Genomic DNA, 17,276 nt, shown 5'->3' with positions numbered 1-17,276 from the left:
AGGCCTGCGCACCTTGTGCTTCGCGTCGGCGGACCTGTCGGAGGACGAGTACGGCGACTGGCTGGAGGAGTACCGACGCGCTAGCACCGCGCTGCAGGACCGCGCCGTCAAGCTGGACGAGGCCTACGAGCTCATCGAGAAGGTGCCTCCATCGCTGCACCGTTCCACCACCACGACACCGCTGCACCACTGCACACGGCTCGTTGCAGCTCACTCTCTCAGAGCTTGGTCGCTTGGCACCCCCCCCCCCACCCCCCGTCTAACTTCTCCGCTTTGACACAGAAGCACTCTCGGCTCTGCCCACGAGGTGGCGAGCTTCTCAAAGCCAACAGCTGCTCGTTTGGAGTGAACCTCCCTCGCCGAAGGAGGGCTGCGATTCAATGTGGAATTTCAATACACCGTGACAGCTTGGTTAGGGGTGAGATTCGTTACCAGCATGGTTTTTTTAATTAGCCCTTGGCAAAAACATATTGTTTACATGGGATATGGATAATTGTTATATTTACTCTCAAAACACGTGTTGTTTTTACATATATTATATATACCACATCATGTTATACATTTTGTAAAAGTACAGCCCTTTTGGCTATACACTGCCGGATGAGGGCCTCCCCTCGTAGCGCTGGTTGTGGTGGGTTATTGAACCATAATTCACCATGCTGGTCAGTGCGGATTGGTGACGGTGGGAAGCGAAGACGTTGTCGCCGTCGGTCGCTAAGCTCCTGGTCGGAGCGTAGCGGTCCCCACGAGTGTGGCCCGGGTGAAAAATGCGTGCGGCGGCTCCCTTACGAAAGAGAGCAAAGCCACAGGCCCTTAACACTGATTTGGGTCGCCCTGGCGAGGCTGCCACGGTAATCTGGGCTGAGCCCGGTTCTCGAAACCGAGCCGGCTCTACTTCTCAGTGGCCACGGATGACGTGGCCATGAGAGGGCTTTTTTTGAAAGGGGCTTGTTACCGTTCCACTTGGTGAGAATAATGGGATGTCAGACCACGTCGTGCAGATCTCAGATCATCCACCGCGCGTAGGCAGGAGGGACGAGGGCACACGAGCGAACGCTGGCAAAGGCACAGAAACCACGGTGGCGCCAGGAGAGTAGAAATAGAAGCCCCTGCATTAAGGACTTTAGATTTTACCCAAGTGTAGCTCGCGAAACAAATACCCACATTGAGAGATCAAAGATTTCATTACTGAGTAGGTACTTGGCCAGACATACTGATGTTTTGAGGTTTCTTTTCTCATGGGAAGAATCTTTTTTTTTTGTTCAACGTTTGTTTGTATTACTCCTTGATGGAATTTCAGTTTCTTGCTAGATTTATCAGGTTTTAATTTCGGTTACACGTGACCCAAAGCCGTGGGGTACGCTTTAGTACTTGGAATATACGACCACTACCCATGTGTAGTATTACCTACTGCCCACTTTGGTGGCAGAGATATCATGAGCCAACAACACATTTAGTTTTGAGCATTTAGCCCTGACCCCTATCATTCATCGAAAGCACCCCACATCGGTGTTAATCTACTCTCGGCAAGGTTCTTCAGCACCGTGGCTAAATTCATCACTGAGAGTAACCGATATTTCCTGACACAAAAGCATTCCATTCCTGTAAACACGCCGGCCGTGTGGCTCAACATAGCCCTGCGTGACGGGAAAACATTGTCAACAGTCGATGAAAATCTCCATCAGCCAGAACAACCCCCTGCATAATGATTTCAAAGAGACCGCAGACGGCTGTGACCAGCATGCCTTTGAAGTGCAGTATATGGATCGGGTTGCATCTGTACGTCTGCTATAACATAGATACATTGTACAATCAAAGGTTTTGAGAGCTGACTTTTTATTTTAATATCACGATTTAATCATGGACTCACTGCTGCCGCTTTCTAGTACATTTGCCGGGTCTTCGCGGTGACGCTGAGAAGCCACCCTTAGGATGGCTGTGGGTTCTGCTCAGCTCTGCTCTGCCGTCCAAAAAAACGCTCCGTTAATTTAACTCAATTTTCTTCAAAGTCAAGTGTAAACAACCCTCCAATTTGGCAGGCCTGTTAAACATGTGATGTTGGCTAAACCGAATAAGGGGGAGCTGTACGTACCCAGCACACACTCGTCTATTCAGAAGGCTGACGTTTCTAATTAAAATAAATTTTGGTCATAATGAGGTTTCTACTTTTTTGTCTTCTAAAAATAAAAAGTAAGGGGGGGGGGGTGGGGGAATTTTGCCTGAAGCTTCAGGTTTTTTTGGCGGAAGACGCAGGAAACTCTAACGTGGCCGAGAGAGCGAATAACAAAGGCAGCTTGTGCTAGCACGGAACTCGATTCATATATAAGGGCAGAAGAGACTCTGCGAACGTTCGAGGCACACGTTGATAGCAAATTAATTATATATTTAAAAAATTCTTGAAAAACACCACAGAGACAAAGGATAAAAAAACGTCTTTTTTTCGAATTAATAAATCAAGAAAAAGAAGGGGGGGGGAGGGGAAATAAAATTGAGAAAGTGAGATCAGTCCAGTGTTGGGAGGAATCCAATCCAAACACTCTACTGGAGCAGCTGCAAAGTCGGATGAAATTTCACCCGACCCCAAACAAAGCCCCACCAGATGTCAGCCGCCCGGCACGGAGGAGGATGGCGTGCACGCCAGGCGTGAAGTGGTGACGCACGAAAACCAACAAGTGTAATTATTATAATAATTCACAATCAAATAAGAAATACAATAAACAAGCGGAATTTAGAAAAGTTTCTTTTTTTTTAGTCCATTCCTTCAGCCCCACTGATTCAAATTCCCCCCCTCATCGTGGGCGAAAAACTCTTGCACGTGGCCCGCTCGCACGAACCGTGACTTCCTGCACGCCGGCGAGTGAACGCGTGCCAGACGCACAAAGGGGGCATCTCTTATAAAGCACGAGGCAGAACCTCAGCGGGCGCAGAATCCTCCCAGAGTCTTCCGTTCACTTTTCACGGGTTTGCTTTCATACGCAACGCGTCGCTCTCCCCCCCCCCGTGTTGCGTGTGTTTCGGCGGAACTCGTTTATCGAAGCTCGCAGCACGGCGGGGATTAAGCGATCGCATGGCCGCCGCGCCCTTCGCTCCATGTGACGAATGGGCATCTTCCCATCCCACGCAGGATGAGCGCGGTTGGCAGGCAGGGCGCCCGGTCGTGGTCTTGAAAATACCGGACCACGGTCTCTGTAAATGCCACCGCGAAGCAGCTGTGTACCAATTTGTGCGTTTCACGACAATGTCAGTGGTCACGGTGCGGCTCTTAGCCCCGCTTACACTATCTTGCTGCCATTTGTACTTGCTGTAGGCTTCCCGAAGCAGCGGCGGCCTAAAATGAGTACCTGGTGCAGTTACGTAAACACTCGTTCTGGGGAAGGAAACAAAACAAGGATTTGAAGCTGGCCACCACCGCTCCCTCCCCTTCTGTGCCAGTAATACAAGTTACCAGATAAAAGCACTTGCGCCATCAGTCTCTCCAATCTTAAAAGAAAATCCTCACGTGTGTCCGTTCCTCTGTGTGAGCACGTGCAAGCTCGTGGTGTGTGTGTGCATGTTGGTATCCCTGCTTGCGTTTGTGTTCTTGCTTTAAGGGGAGTGCTGCCGGAGTGGTTGGCGTTGCAATGGTCTGTAATTCCATTGATGCAAAGTGCTTTTCTTCGTTTGTGCACAACTTCAGTGACGATTTTAACCTGAACCTTGGCTGGGCCTGCCCTAGGTTGATGAAGCTTAAAATGGGTATAGTGTGACAGTCAATGTCAGCACTTGGGAGAGAGCAATGTGGCCAGTGGTGTGGCAACTCGGAATCGTTTTTAATAGGTTCTCTCTCATTATCTCTTCTTTTGAACAATCTATACAGCTCATGAATGAATTGATTGTGTGTGTACTTGTGTGCTGATATGTGCAGAACCTGCACCTATTGGGAGCCACGGCCATTGAGGACAAGTTACAACCCGGGGTCCCGGAGACGATTGCAACTCTCCGACGGGCTGACATCAAGATCTGGGTGCTCACGGGAGACAAACAGGAAACTGCGATCAATATTGGTACAGCGCTGATTGCCGACATCATAATCTGGCAGATTCTTTACCCACTCGCCGAAACACATTTGCTAGTCCTTATGTTAAAGGCACAGCTGGTGACGCATACCCAGGAGCAAAGTTCAACATTGCTATTTGTAAACTGTTTTTTATAGAGGGCATCTACAAAACTACGACCAAGAGATGTACACACGTTGTTAAAACAAACAAAACATAATGTGAAGAGTGTAAATGTCACCAGAAAAGCTGTGTTTATGTAATCAATTGCAGCTTAATCTCTGTCCTGTAACACAAGTCGCAGTGTATAACCTATTGCTCTTTTCCTACTGCGTGATGCATGGTGACAAGAGGAAAAGTTTATTCATCAGAAAAACACACACCTTAAGATGCTGCTGATGACTTGGTATAGTTTTGGTTTGCTTGTTGTTGAAAAGGTTTACGATTATGACCGAATGTTCATTGTGGCTTTTTAGCAACAATGCATCTTTGAAAGCATGTAAATTGTTGAACCTTTAATTGGGCAGCTGCCAACATTCCCTCCAAGGAATTCGGCCCATATGCCAGTAGGCTGCTCCAAAGACCATTTTTTCCCGTAAATGTTAAAGGCCTACGAAAATGGCTTTAATAGCTGAAACAAGATATGCAGTAGTTCTAACAGAAAGCATTGAATGTGCAATGGACGTAAATGGTTTAGATGGGTCACGTTTGCCTTGGATTAGCGGGGAATTTGTTCCTTGCAGCTCTTGTAGGCCACTGAACACACTTCCGACAAGGGAATTTGAAAGCATTTGTTCATAACGCAATCTAGTGAGCGTTTATGTTCTATTATCTATTACCTGAATACACAGTCAAATGAAAAACAGAAATAGGCTCCCTTTTTCTGTTTTTTTCTTCTCCTATCCGCGATGTCTTCTTGCTAAGATCCGGCTTTGCAATTGCCTGCTCACAGCAACGCTGGCAGAAGGGGCTCCGCTACATAGAGCCCTTGAGAGCCCCCCAAGAGGGTATTTGGCCTACTCTTCCATGCTGGCCAGATGTTACATCGTGGCAGCGCTGCGACGATTTTGAATCCATCCACAGCGGAGGAACAAGTTTTGGATGGATCAATTAAATGCACAGATATTTTTATAGCTGTAAGTTGGTATCCATTCCAAACGGACACACATCCGCTCCGTCTGTTTAGCCTCTATGTATTTGTTGGCATTACAAAACAAGGGGCACATAACTTATGATGCTGTGAATGATCAGATTGGATGACGTGTTCGTTTTCAGAGTGGGCGGCAGATCTGCATGTCAGCGCGCACGGGTGCGGCGTAAAATCTGGACTGGATTTGCAATCCCTTGATGGAATGGAGCCAGATTGAGATGCGCGCAGGGCTTCACGTTCGTTTTACAATGGTTGTGGCGTCGATTGTGGTTTTTTTCTGTGCGGAGAAGAGCGTGGCGAGCTAACCCCTGCTGCATGTCACACGGTGTGCGCACGCGCAAAAACAACGCCCTACCTCCTCGTGGTGCCGGACGGCAACGCTGTGGTGGGCAGTGCCGTGTGGGGGGGCCAGTTTAGATTGGCCTTTCCCTTCATGGCGTTTGTAACCACCACAGCAGCCAAATTGGGGCTCTGGATGGGTGCGAGGGGCTGGTAACCCCTCCACCTTCAATTAATTACCACTAAACTACAATGTAAAAAACTTATTAAGCTTGTGCCGGAGGCCCCGGGGGGGACAGGCGTCTATGACATCTCCTGGCCAAACCGCATTTGGCGGAGCCAGGAGACTGAATCCTTACCCTTGGGGCTCCTCCAGAAACAACAAAAAGCCACTTCGGATGACCACGTGGAATGTTCGAACGCTCATTTCGGAGGAGAGGCTGCCACTCCTCTGTTGGGAGCTGGACCGGTACCGCCTGGATCTCTGTGGTATTCAGGAGGTCTGGTGGACCGGCTCTGGCTCCTGCCACCATGAGGGGTGGACAGCCCTCTACTAAGGGCAGGAGACTGCCAAGGGCAGGAGACTGCCAAACAACAGGGAGTGGCTCTTCTTCTTTCGACCCCATAGTTCGTGAAGCCTTCAATAGCTGTACCAGAGGAATTTCCATCTGGTACATATACAATTGGAGACTGATTGATGCCCGGGTGCGGTCAAGGGATGGCTCCCTATTGCTCAATCATGTTATGTATGCCGATAATCTGGTAATTGCTGCTCACTCAGGGGAGGAGTTGGAGGCGCTGCTGCTGAACCTGGAGCTTGCCACTAAGAGGTGGGGACTTACTATCAGCCCCACCAAAACTAAGCACCTGCCTGGGTATTTTGTACACTCCACCCCCACACAACTCCCAATTGGTGATAGGGCAGTTGTGGAAAGAGTGGAGAGTTTCCCATACCTGGGAAGTGTGCTCATGACCGGCTCTGGTTTGACAGCAGAGGTCTCACTCCGAATCAGTCGAGCGGCATTATCTTTTCATCGGTTGCGTAACGCTGTGTGGAATCTAGCTGGTCTGTCGCTCCACATGAAGCTTTAGGTCTTCTCGGCCACAGTCATTCCCTCCCTTCTCTACGCTTGCGAAACGTGGACCTCCTTAATGGAACATCTTCGCCAGTTAGAAACATTTAGGCTGGCCTGCCTACGATCCATCTTGGGTTTAACCAGGCTGGATTGTGTGAGGAGGTCACATATCCTTGAAAGATCTGGACAAAGTCCCATCGGTGAGCTCCTCCGGCAGACAAGGCTGCGTTGGCTGGGTCATGTAGCCCACATTCCCAGCTACCGCATGCCTAAACAGCTTTTGTTCGGCTAGATAGAGGGGGCTAAACGAGCGCGGCACAGGCTAGAGAAGAGATGGAGTGATGTGGTACAGGAGGATGTGGAGCTGGGTGGACTTGTCAATGGCTGGTAGCAGCGGTGTCAAGATCGGCCTCTGTGGAGGAGGCTCGTGAAGGACGCTACTGGGAGGGGGGAGGAGCGACGCTCACAACGAGTGGAGCGCCGGGTGGCTAAAGCACAGCAATTTGTCACAGCAGGGGGCACAGGTGGTGCATCAGCCAGTCATCTCAGTCGACCCGTGGCATCTGGGTCTGCCCCGTGACTTCCTGCCAGCGGGCAGTCGACACTTCACGTGGCCTCAACGTGCACTTAGCCTGGCACAAGCGTCGTGGTGACGTCACCGCCACTTAGTGGCGAATGGTGGTTGTTGTTGCACGCGCATCTTTCCGTTTCAGTCAGTCAACCCGTGGCACCCGGTGTCTGTCCCGTGACCTCCTGCCAGCGGCCGTTTCACACTTTCACGTGGCCTTAGAGTACACATAGCCTGGCACAAGCGCCGTTGTGACGTCGCCACCACTTAGTGGCGAATGGCGTTTGTTGTTGTTGTTGTCTTCCTGTGGTTTTGTCATCCGAAAGGCTACGCCTGCAAGCTGCTGTCACAGAACATGTCAGTGCTCATCGTCAACGAGGAAACGCTGGACGTGAGTGTGATCCCCTCTCGTCATCGCCGCTGATGGGATGGGACGGGAAATAGAGAGCCGGCCGCGTTCCTCGCGGGAGCTAATTGCATAATACGTATTCTTTTTTTTTTCTTAAAACTTTGAATAATTTCTCGGATAGTTTTGTAATCGCTCTCAGCCACCCCATCTGGGTTGCGTGTGAGTGGCAGTGTGCGGCGTCACACAGTAATTTACTCTAATAGTGCATCGCCTGCCTCTTGCTCCGTCCTTAAATGAAATAAGCTGGCCCCTCGGGGGACCTGGAAAGTCGATGTGCAGACAAAATAAATAAATTAAAGGGGGTGCCTAATGCAATTATAACCCTAACGAGGGCGTGCCTTTTCTCTGAGCCCCACTCCAAATCCTTAAGTGTGTTTTCTAACAAAAATAAATAACACATTCTTCAGACAGTGGTTATTTTGTTTTATTTTCCTCTTCTCTCCGCTGATAATGTTCAGCAATGTTTAAATAAAGAATAAAAAAATATAGAATTATCTATACATTAATAGGTATTTGATGTGTTCCGAATGTTATGCAAGTGGACTTGTTGATTGTTCTCTAGTGGTGTTAGGCCATGGTTTTGGCTCATGCAGAGATAATTTCCAGGCCTCTGTCGGTCACATATGCGGTGTTTGGTGTTTGGCACCCATTTGTTAAATTCATGGGGTTTAATAAATTATACCAAAGTAGCCCCTGTAGGATTATTCCCTTAACAGCTCTGGAGTTTCCATTTAAACTTTTATTCAAATTACTTCAACAAAAAAAACCTCCTGCATTAATCCCGCTAAATCTGATTGCCTGCAAATAAATAATAAACACAGGAAAAGTTCAGCACGCCGCTCAAGGAAAATGTATTTTATTGTGCGGCAGCCTGTGGACCAATCTTTTCCAGTAATGTTTGTTTAAGCAGTTCACAACTCTCGACTGGGTTTTGACTCTCTTGCTTATGAAACACATGCTGCTCGCTTGCCAGATGTGAGAGGCAAGAGCCCCCCATGTTGACAATGGATGAACAGTGAATTATGAGCGTTAATTAGTTTTGCATGCAGCCTTTTTAATTGGTATTCATGACAGGTGCAATAGTTCACTCCCACCCGTAATTTGACAAGCTGTCACAAATCAGGATCACGATTCTGTTTCAAGAATTTATTTCTTTGTTACGTTTTGACCATGTCATTAGTCATTCTTTGTAATAGTTTTCCCTCTCTTTTATGCATATTTATTCGCCCGACAAGCCTAAATGTTTCACTAGCAGAGCATTTGTATATTGTTTTCAACGATCCTAAATATTCTATTAGCACGTGAATGTTTCATTGCATGCATTGTGACCGCCAGCTTCCAATTTCAATCAACGAATCTTAATGTCACATCTGAAGTATTTATAGCTCATTGTAGAGATGCAGTACCGTCAGTCTTATTGTCACTTGGCTGCTGTTGTACGGTACACTTACTCCTCACCTGTTTCATTGAGGTTATCCATAAAAGGCTCGGCGAAGAAATTATCCATCTTGCGGATGACTCGTGACGACTGCAAGTAATATTGGCGGCTGCTGAGATGAGACTGCGAGTAGCGCAGACTTCTCCATCGGCGTTTAGAAGGACCGCGGGCGATCTGGCGCTAACCGGACCGCCTCCGCGCAGGTGTCGGCTGCTGCAGCTCGAACCTCGGCGATCGTGGCCGTCTCCACCCGCATCCCCGGAACACGAACTGCGTCTGCGGCGGAGAGCAGACGATGCCTCGCTCGTCTGCTCCGGTGTCGTCTCTTAGAGGAGCCGTGCACAGCCGATGATTTAAGCACCACAATGCTGATCGTGTGCGGACCTGTGCCCGCAAATGGTCGTCATTGCATGTATGTACGTTGAACTTCTTTGGCACCATTCGAGAGTCAAGCGTGCTAATTGGAGGTGCGGAGAAGGACAGCAAACTAAATACAAAAGGCAGTTCTAAATAAATTAGTTTTAATGTAGATTTAAAAGTGCGGAGCTCCACTGGCGTCCTAATATCGGAAGGAAGAGCATTCCCGATGGCCGCAGAAGCGCATCTGAAAGCGCGCGATGCGGGGACCGGCTAGCCAAAAGCCCCTACTGCGAGGATGATCCCAGTTTGTGTGACGGTTTATGCTTCTTGACGAGATCAGCGGTATGGTGGACTCGGAATGAATACATGAATGATTCGCTGACGGACGTCGTCTCTGCTCGTGGGCTGGGCTTGACAGGCCACGAGGCGCACGCTGGCTCAGCACTGCACCTCACTGGGCGAGAACCTGGGCCAGGAGCACGAGCTGGCCCTCATCGTGGACGGAAAGACGCTGAAGTACGCCCTCGCCTACGACCTCCGCCACTCGTTCCTCGACCTCGCCCTCTCTTGCAAGTCCGTCATCTGCTGCCGGTTGGTGACCACTGTAAAACGAAAAAAATGGAAAGCAGTATAATTTTTTTTTTCACATCCGGTGTTTTTTTCCTCGCTCTCAGCACGAGTGAGCGAGCGACGACCGGTGATCTGACCGATCGAGCGTGCCTGATTTGGTCATTATCTGTTGTTGGCAAAAGAGCAACCGTACGGAAAATTAGAGCGACAAAGAATAACACGAGAGTTGAACTTTGCTGGACGTTTCGATTTGTTTTTGCCGTTCGTGCTGGCGGTGACCCGGCCCCCCCGTGTGCTTCGTGTGCTTCTCAGTCGTGTTTCCGTATTTCTTTGCTTGCACACTCTGCTCGGTTGACGTGTGTGCCTACGTTTGACCTCTTTTGCTCACCGTTGCCTTCATTTGTTATCTGAACGTGCTCCAGATAGCTCTCCGTGTAATTAATGCAGTGTTGTTGTTTTTTTAAATGTTCTCTTCGGCTTTTCGTTTCGGCGAAATGTCTACATCTGTACGGAACGGCCAATGAAAATCTTCAGGGAAGCTTTATATATACAAAAAACGTGAAAAGAAAATAGAACGAAACTAAAAAAAAAACTGAGAAAAGTTGTGGGATTCCTGCTGACAGCTCGGGGCCCGTGGCACTTCTGCTGGGTGGAGGATCAAACGGCCGCCCATCGTCGCCAAAAAACCAAAACAAAACCCGACAGGAGCATCTGCTTCTGTCTCTCCGTCTCATTCTTTTCTTGCTCATTTCCTCTTCCCTCCCCCCAACCCCCTTCGCCCCCCCCCCTTCATCCAATTTTATTGTTATTTCTTTTTTTTTCTTTGTGGAAGAGCGGTCAATTTCGGGACAATCTGGTTCACGTGGAGGTCACGGGCTTCACGGTTTCGTGCCTGGAGGTGGTCGGCAATTTTGGTTTTCTTTGGCATGGCGGGTTTATTCAGCTTGTCTTTAATGCGCACACGTCTCTCTATGTTGTGATCTTAGCCTCAAGGTTGAAATGCACCTACGGAGAGTTGGCAGGTGCTTGCTATTTCTGAATAAAAATCGCCAAGGCGTACGTTAAGTTACATAAATACTGCATACGCAGAATGTTTAAAAAATGGCCGCAGTCATTGGCTGTTTCCTTCGATGTTTTTACATCCACTAAACCTGGGGCAAGAGTAAGCGGTAAGCCTAGACGATGTGATTTCTGCTCATCTGTTATTCCACATTTATCATCGCACGCTTTCCCTTTTTCACGCTTAATTGTTTCCTTCTCCCCCCCCGTTGTCGCCCCCCCCCCCCATCCCTGTTCTTCTCGCGTCCATCTCACCTCGGGGGGGGGGGGTGGCCGCCTCGCCCTCGCAGGGTGTCTCCACTGCAGAAGTCTGAGATCGTGGAGATGATCAAGCGGCAGGTGAAGACCATCACGCTGGCCGTGGGCGACGGCGCCAACGACGTGGGCATGATTCAGACGGCGCACTGTGGGAGTGGGCATCAGCGGCGTCGAGGGGCTGCAGGCGGCAAACTCCTCCGACTACTCCATCGGGCAGGTAGCGTGGCGCTGCCTTCCGCTCTGCCCCTCCTGCTGCCCGCCCGACTCACTTCGTCTCCCTCGTTATCGCCTTCCGTTCCTCTCTTTAAAAGCCTCCACCTCTTTTCTGTTGCCCATTCTCTTCCCTTTCTCTTCTCTCCCCTCGCCCCCTCCACTCCTTTCCGTCCCTCCCCTGCTCTTTCGTGACCCCCCCCCCCCCTTCCTTAGTACCCTCTGTTGCGGTCGCTCATTGCTCAATCCTTTCTTTAGAACTGCCTTTTGTGTTTAGTTTCTTATCCTTCCCCCGCCCCATACCTCTTGATGAGCATGGTTGGCTACGTATGGTGCGAAAGAAATTCAACATACGTACGCTCCAACTACATCATTCTGGTCTGTCATCTAATAGTGCACCGCATGGCAGGCGCCTTGAGTGAAGGTGCTCTATGAATATAATTTGGATTAGATGATCAAGTTTCAAGTTATATTATATGAAAGCAAGAGATTATGATAAAGATTAGGATGAAGTCTGCTGTGCAAGAGTGATCTGGATCATCTAAGTGACGAAAGCAAAATGAATAAAGTACAAAAACCACGTCACCACATGAGAAATTGAAAATAATGCACAAACATAAATCTCTGTTAAATAATAAACTCCCTGTAGCGTAAGTTGGCTCGGGAAATTTATTTTGAGACTGGTCATAGCGCGATTTACAATTACAATAGAAACATAAACGGATAAAGGCTGACTTTTATACTAATATATAAGAAATTGACACCTTGGCATCAAGTACGCGTATGCTGCATTTCTGCTCGCTGTATGTACGTTGAACTTCTTTGACACCGTACTACGTAGCCAACCGCGCTAATCGGAGGTGCGGCGGAAGGACAACAAACTAAACACAAAAAGCAGCTCTAAAGAAATTAGTTTTCAGCCTAGATTTGAAAGTGCATACCTCCATTGGCTTCCTAATACCATCACGTGGTTGGCGTGATGGTCTGCATAGCTACAATGACTTCCTCTAGCCAGGATACAGAGGATGTCGATGGCAGTGCAACTGCACAGGGCTGAGAAATCCAGGAGAGAGTCTTATTTCATTCCTTGCACCCCACGTCCCATGCCAACACTGAGGTGGATTTGTTGCAAAGAACGTTATTACGCTATCTTGTAGCATTTCCCTTGAGATTAGCTGCCTAATGCTGCTGTAGCTCAACTCAGCGGTGACTCCAGCAGCGCACAAAACGTGTGTGAGAATTTCGATTTAAAGCTTTCGTGACTGCAGGGATTCGTATTCTTGATTCTTTGGGTAAAGTCGCTTAGAAGGGAAATAATAATAGTTTTGTTGGTAATATTTTATTATTTCCCTTCTACGTGACTTTACCGAAAGAACCAAGAATGTGTGTGAGTATGTTGCAGCGTATGTGTCATTATCATCATCGTCGTCGTCGTCGTTTTAGTCGTGCTCAATCCACTGCTGCATGAAGACTTCCCCAAGCCGCCATCTCTCCTTGATCCTGCGATGCAATAAACCACCCAGTACCGGCACGCGACCTGATTTCATCGCTCCATCTCCTTGGCAGTTGTCTCCCCAGACGTGTTCCATGCCTTGGCTACCACTTCCATAATTATTCTTGACCGTCGGCCATCGTATCATCTCACGACATGTCCTTCCCATGCCCGCTTACTCTCTTCACCATTTTCACGGTGCCTGTAAATATCTCACCTGTTTCTTTCTCTGTTTCTCCAGCGCAATTCCAAGCGTGCGTTTCATCCACGCTTCCCTGTGCACTTCTCAGTTGTTGCACGAGTCTTAATGATTCTGTTTTTTTTCCCTGCTCCCCCTGGCCCGTCACTGCGGTGCCGATGTTTCCCCAAAAGCTCCGCTGCTGCTGCTGCTGCTGCTGACTGCTGCTGCTGACTGCTGCTGCTGCTGCTGCTGACTGCTGCTGCTGCTGCTGACTGCTGCTGCTGCTGCTGTTGCTGCTGCTGACTGCTGCTGCTGACTGCTGCTGCTGCTGCTGACTGCTGCTGCTGCTGCTGCGTGCACCCCCAGCTCTCTCGTCTCCAAGCCCACCTCTTGACCCTTCCCCAGGGTCGTCACCCAATGCGCCGCCCCCCCCCCCCTCCCCACCTCGTTCTCTTCTGGCTGTTCAAATACAACTGTGCATGTTTGGCATGAGAGTGCAACACATCTCGTGCCAAACATGCACTTTTGTTCAGTCACGGAGTCAAAATCCAGAAGAGAGGAGAGAAAAAAAAAGAGAGATTCCTTCACGGCCATTTTCCACCCTGGGTGTACACCAGTCTGGGTTTTTTGCCTCGACTTGCAACGGCAACGTCACCTTTAGATTAATTACTTTGCACACCGTGAAGGAGCGGAGGAGAGTGCGGCGTGCGCTGGGGTGGCAGTTCATATTTCACACCTCAAGCGCGATAATGAGAAGCTTATTTTTCCATTAAACTGCGGCCGCATGGGGCGCGGCTCATGGACGTTGCTAAATTACAATGGGGTTGTGACGCGCGCACGTGTGCGCACTCACTCGCTCGCTCGCACACCAGAGAGTAAAGGCAAAGATTCCCCCTCGTATAGCTTTAACAGACTGTTTGGGCAAGTGCTGTTAGCGAGCAGCACCTAATGAAGGCTGGCGTGGGTGGCCAGCACCGTGCCCGGCTGCCTTTTTCTCACCGCACCAGATGCAAATTTTTGATGGCTGAGTCAACCTCTAGGGGACGCGCTCGACCATGGGGTGCTGATAATTGTCACTGGTGTTGGCAATGAACGTGAATCGAACTCGGGTCGCCAGGTTCGAAGCGCCGTGCGCTAACAGCCGCGCCACTGCTCTCCACATGTTGACAAAAGCGCACGTGTGCCGTACACGGTTTGCGGGTATAATGCAAAGAAAAGGGGTGGCAAAAGAGAAACCCTGAAGGCCTTTTGCTGCTGATGGTTTTGTGTTAGTCCAAACTAATGTTACAAAAAATAAAAAGACCAAGAAAGGAAATTTCTACACGACAGCTGAGTTTGACGTGGCGCATGCGTCGTGTGCTGTTAAAAGGCAGATGTTCACGGACCTGGCACGTGCTGCCACAGTTCGTGCCAGTTGATGACCTCACTCATAATAAATCTCACTTGCAGTGCAATAGGATTAATAAGAAACACTAAAAAAGCCAAAACTCTTGGCTTGTGGCACGACTTTGTGAGCGAGCTCGGTGTCTTACATGTTTTTGCTCATTTTAAGTTAAAAAAAATGTGCCTTCGCTGTATTGTCACACTCGTCGTTTTTTTTGGGTTTGGAATCAGGTTGGCTGAGTCCACGCCACATGTAGGAAACTTTCGTTGCTCTTGGTACTCGCAATAGCAGCCCCCGTCGTAAACATTTACAATGTATTCTTGGTTCTGTCGGTAAAGTCACGTAGAAGGGAAATAATAAAATACTTTACCGAAAGATCCAAGAATATGAATCCCTGCAGTCACGAAAGCTTTAAACCGAAATTTACAATGTATCGATGCTTTTCAACTTAAGGTTTAAAGCGTTATTGCATCAGCTCTGTCTGTCCGCCTATGACCCGGGGCCACGATAACGGGCGTAAGGATGATCCTGTTACCCAGCAGTGTGGAGGCACACAAGGTTGGTGGATCACGCAACTGTTGTGATGAAACTCCCTTCCTGTGGCGTCGAGGTGCCATACCCTGGCTCACCACAAATGTAGATTCCACGAGTTCAATCTGTATGGGATAGAGCGTTACCCCCTCGCACGCGTGGGCTTTCTTCGCGTGCTGCGGTTTTCCTCCCACATGTAAACACCTTAATATATGGAGGACCACAGAACTTGGGCAATGATTGGCGCCGGCTCGCAGCCTCTGGCTGCCGCCTTACAGCTCGTCTGTGGTCCTCACGCCTCCCGAGTCTCTGGGAGTTTGAGCGAATCCTGTACGGTGCGTTACAAGTTGAAATTGTTATTTAAAAAAACAGGTAATAAAAGGGGCAGAGAATGATGGCTGGAGGAGCTTAACGTCACAACCGTCTGGGAAGAGAAGCAAGCCGTGGGCGCTCGGACAACTTGTTCACCGTTGTACGAATGTGAAAAGCGTTGCGGTTGGCGTGTCGTGGCAATATCCTTCACTCATTTTCAGATGGGTTGCCACTTTCGCCGATAAGACGTCAGTGCGAGGGCCGCCACACATTTGAAACCATCGGGTTTGACAGCAGCACGACGATGGGGGGTTGTTCTCCCACGTGTTGTGAATTGTCGAGTGACCGCGCGTCGGGAGCCGCACTAAAGGCCACCAGGGGGCCGCCTGTGGCCCCGCGGGCCTTGCAACGAAGAACGCTCGGCGTTGTGTTTTGGCGTGTTGTGACCATGTGTCCCGTCGTCGCGGTGGGTGTCGACGCCGCTGTGTGGTGAGCAGTTCCGCTTCCTGAAGAAGCTGCTGCTGGTGCACGGTGCTTGGAGCTATAACCGCGTGGCCAAGTGCATCCTGTACTCCTTCTACAAGAACGTCGTGCTCTACATCATTGAGGTTTGTGCCCAAGTGTACCCGTGTGCCGTGCGGCATCGGCAGCCATAGTCGATAGTTGGAGAGAATGCTTAAAACTCTCAAAGCATTCATTGAGCCAAGTGCAATTTCTTTAGCAAAGCACTGGAAATTTGCTGTAAATGCCAAATTATCTCGGTGCGGTGTGCAAACAGTCGCGTTGGGAAGAAAAAGGCACCCGTCCGTGGCATTGGCTACCAACCCTTTCGGCTGCCATGTCGGGTGACGTGTCGGCCTTAATAGGCATTTGCTAACAGCACTTGCCCCAACATTATGTTAAGGCTGTATGGGGAATCTTAATTTGTATTTGCCATGCAGCGTCTTTGACGCTGGCTGTTTGCAGAGGACAGAATAGAGGCCACATTATTTACTTAAGCCTTCCCACGTAAGCATACATACGCACAAGCATGCTTTGGCCTACACAGTGTTGTTCACGAGCACCTATGAAGGGCGGCACAGCGCACGAAGGGCATGACGGCTCCTATTGTCTGCCCAGTGCTGATGTTTACCCGATTGCACCAGATACTCTGTTAAGGCTGAGTCAACTTCGAGGAAGCCCAGGCCTGGTTCAGATATGAATTGCCACTTGCTAGCCATAGCCGGCAATCGCCGGGTTCGTAGCGTAGTTGCGCTAACCAAGGTGCTGTCCTTCACAAGCATTCACATGTGCTCACACAGACACACCAAGAGGTTATATTTACTGCCTGCTCAACTGATACAAAAAAGTGAGCTATGAACGGAGTTCAAACTGACTCCTGCTGACAGCTGTGTATAATTGAATTGACTCATCATATGAAAATAAGCTGTCAATCCTTCCAGTGGATGCATTGGCTGGGCATCACAAAGGTTTATCTGTCAACGTTTGCCTCCTTTAGTTGGGTGTACAGTAATAGCAAATTTGCGTGGTTGGCGTGCGTGTGAATGCATATCTCCGCTTGTATGCAAACGGAAGGCAGAAAGACCTCTGTCTGCAATTCCCAAAAAATGAAATAATGCGCTTCTCGCCAGTAAGCAGTATCGTAACAAAAGCTAAAGGGTTTGGTTTGGCCTTGACCTGTGCATTCCTCATCAAAACTTTGCTTCACGCGGTGGATTATGAATGTATTAAATTTTCACAATTTTTTTTTTAGAGGGATAGCCAGAAAGTTAAGAAAATAAGATACTTGAAAAGTCACACGGAAGGCAATTCTTCATGAAAGAATAACGTGTCGCTTGAACAGTCCAATATAGGATTCAATTAATGTAAATGTAAAGTAATTTATGCAAATTTTGGACTGCTTGCAATTTGACATTTACCATAGATTGTGGCTGACCCTGCTGTATATACAGACAGAGATCCCCC

The 17,276-nt window shown here is 49.0% G+C and overlaps 1 protein-coding gene across 1 annotated transcript in view; it reads left to right on the top strand.

The window, feature by feature from the left end:
* LOC133343010 (probable phospholipid-transporting ATPase IA) overlaps window positions 1-17,276 on the top strand; it is a 113,591-nt gene that overhangs the window by 44,618 nt on the left and 51,697 nt on the right. Inside the window, 7 exon segments of the mRNA XM_061552435.1 lie at window positions 3-142; window positions 3,905-4,043; window positions 7,434-7,498; window positions 9,733-9,905; window positions 11,234-11,348; window positions 11,350-11,418; window positions 15,809-15,919. Of these exon segments, the coding sequence (XP_061408419.1) occupies window positions 3-142; window positions 3,905-4,043; window positions 7,434-7,498; window positions 9,733-9,905; window positions 11,234-11,348; window positions 11,350-11,418; window positions 15,809-15,919 (812 nt within the window).

This window comes from Lethenteron reissneri, chromosome 16, assembly GCF_015708825.2.
Source record: "Lethenteron reissneri isolate LAM-NWPU_2019-01 chromosome 16, ASM1570882v1, whole genome shotgun sequence".
Lineage (NCBI taxonomy): Eukaryota > Metazoa > Chordata > Hyperoartia > Petromyzontiformes > Petromyzontidae > Lethenteron > Lethenteron reissneri.
The sequence above is the reverse complement of the archived record's forward strand: the minus strand, read 5'-3'. Positions and strand labels throughout refer to the sequence as shown.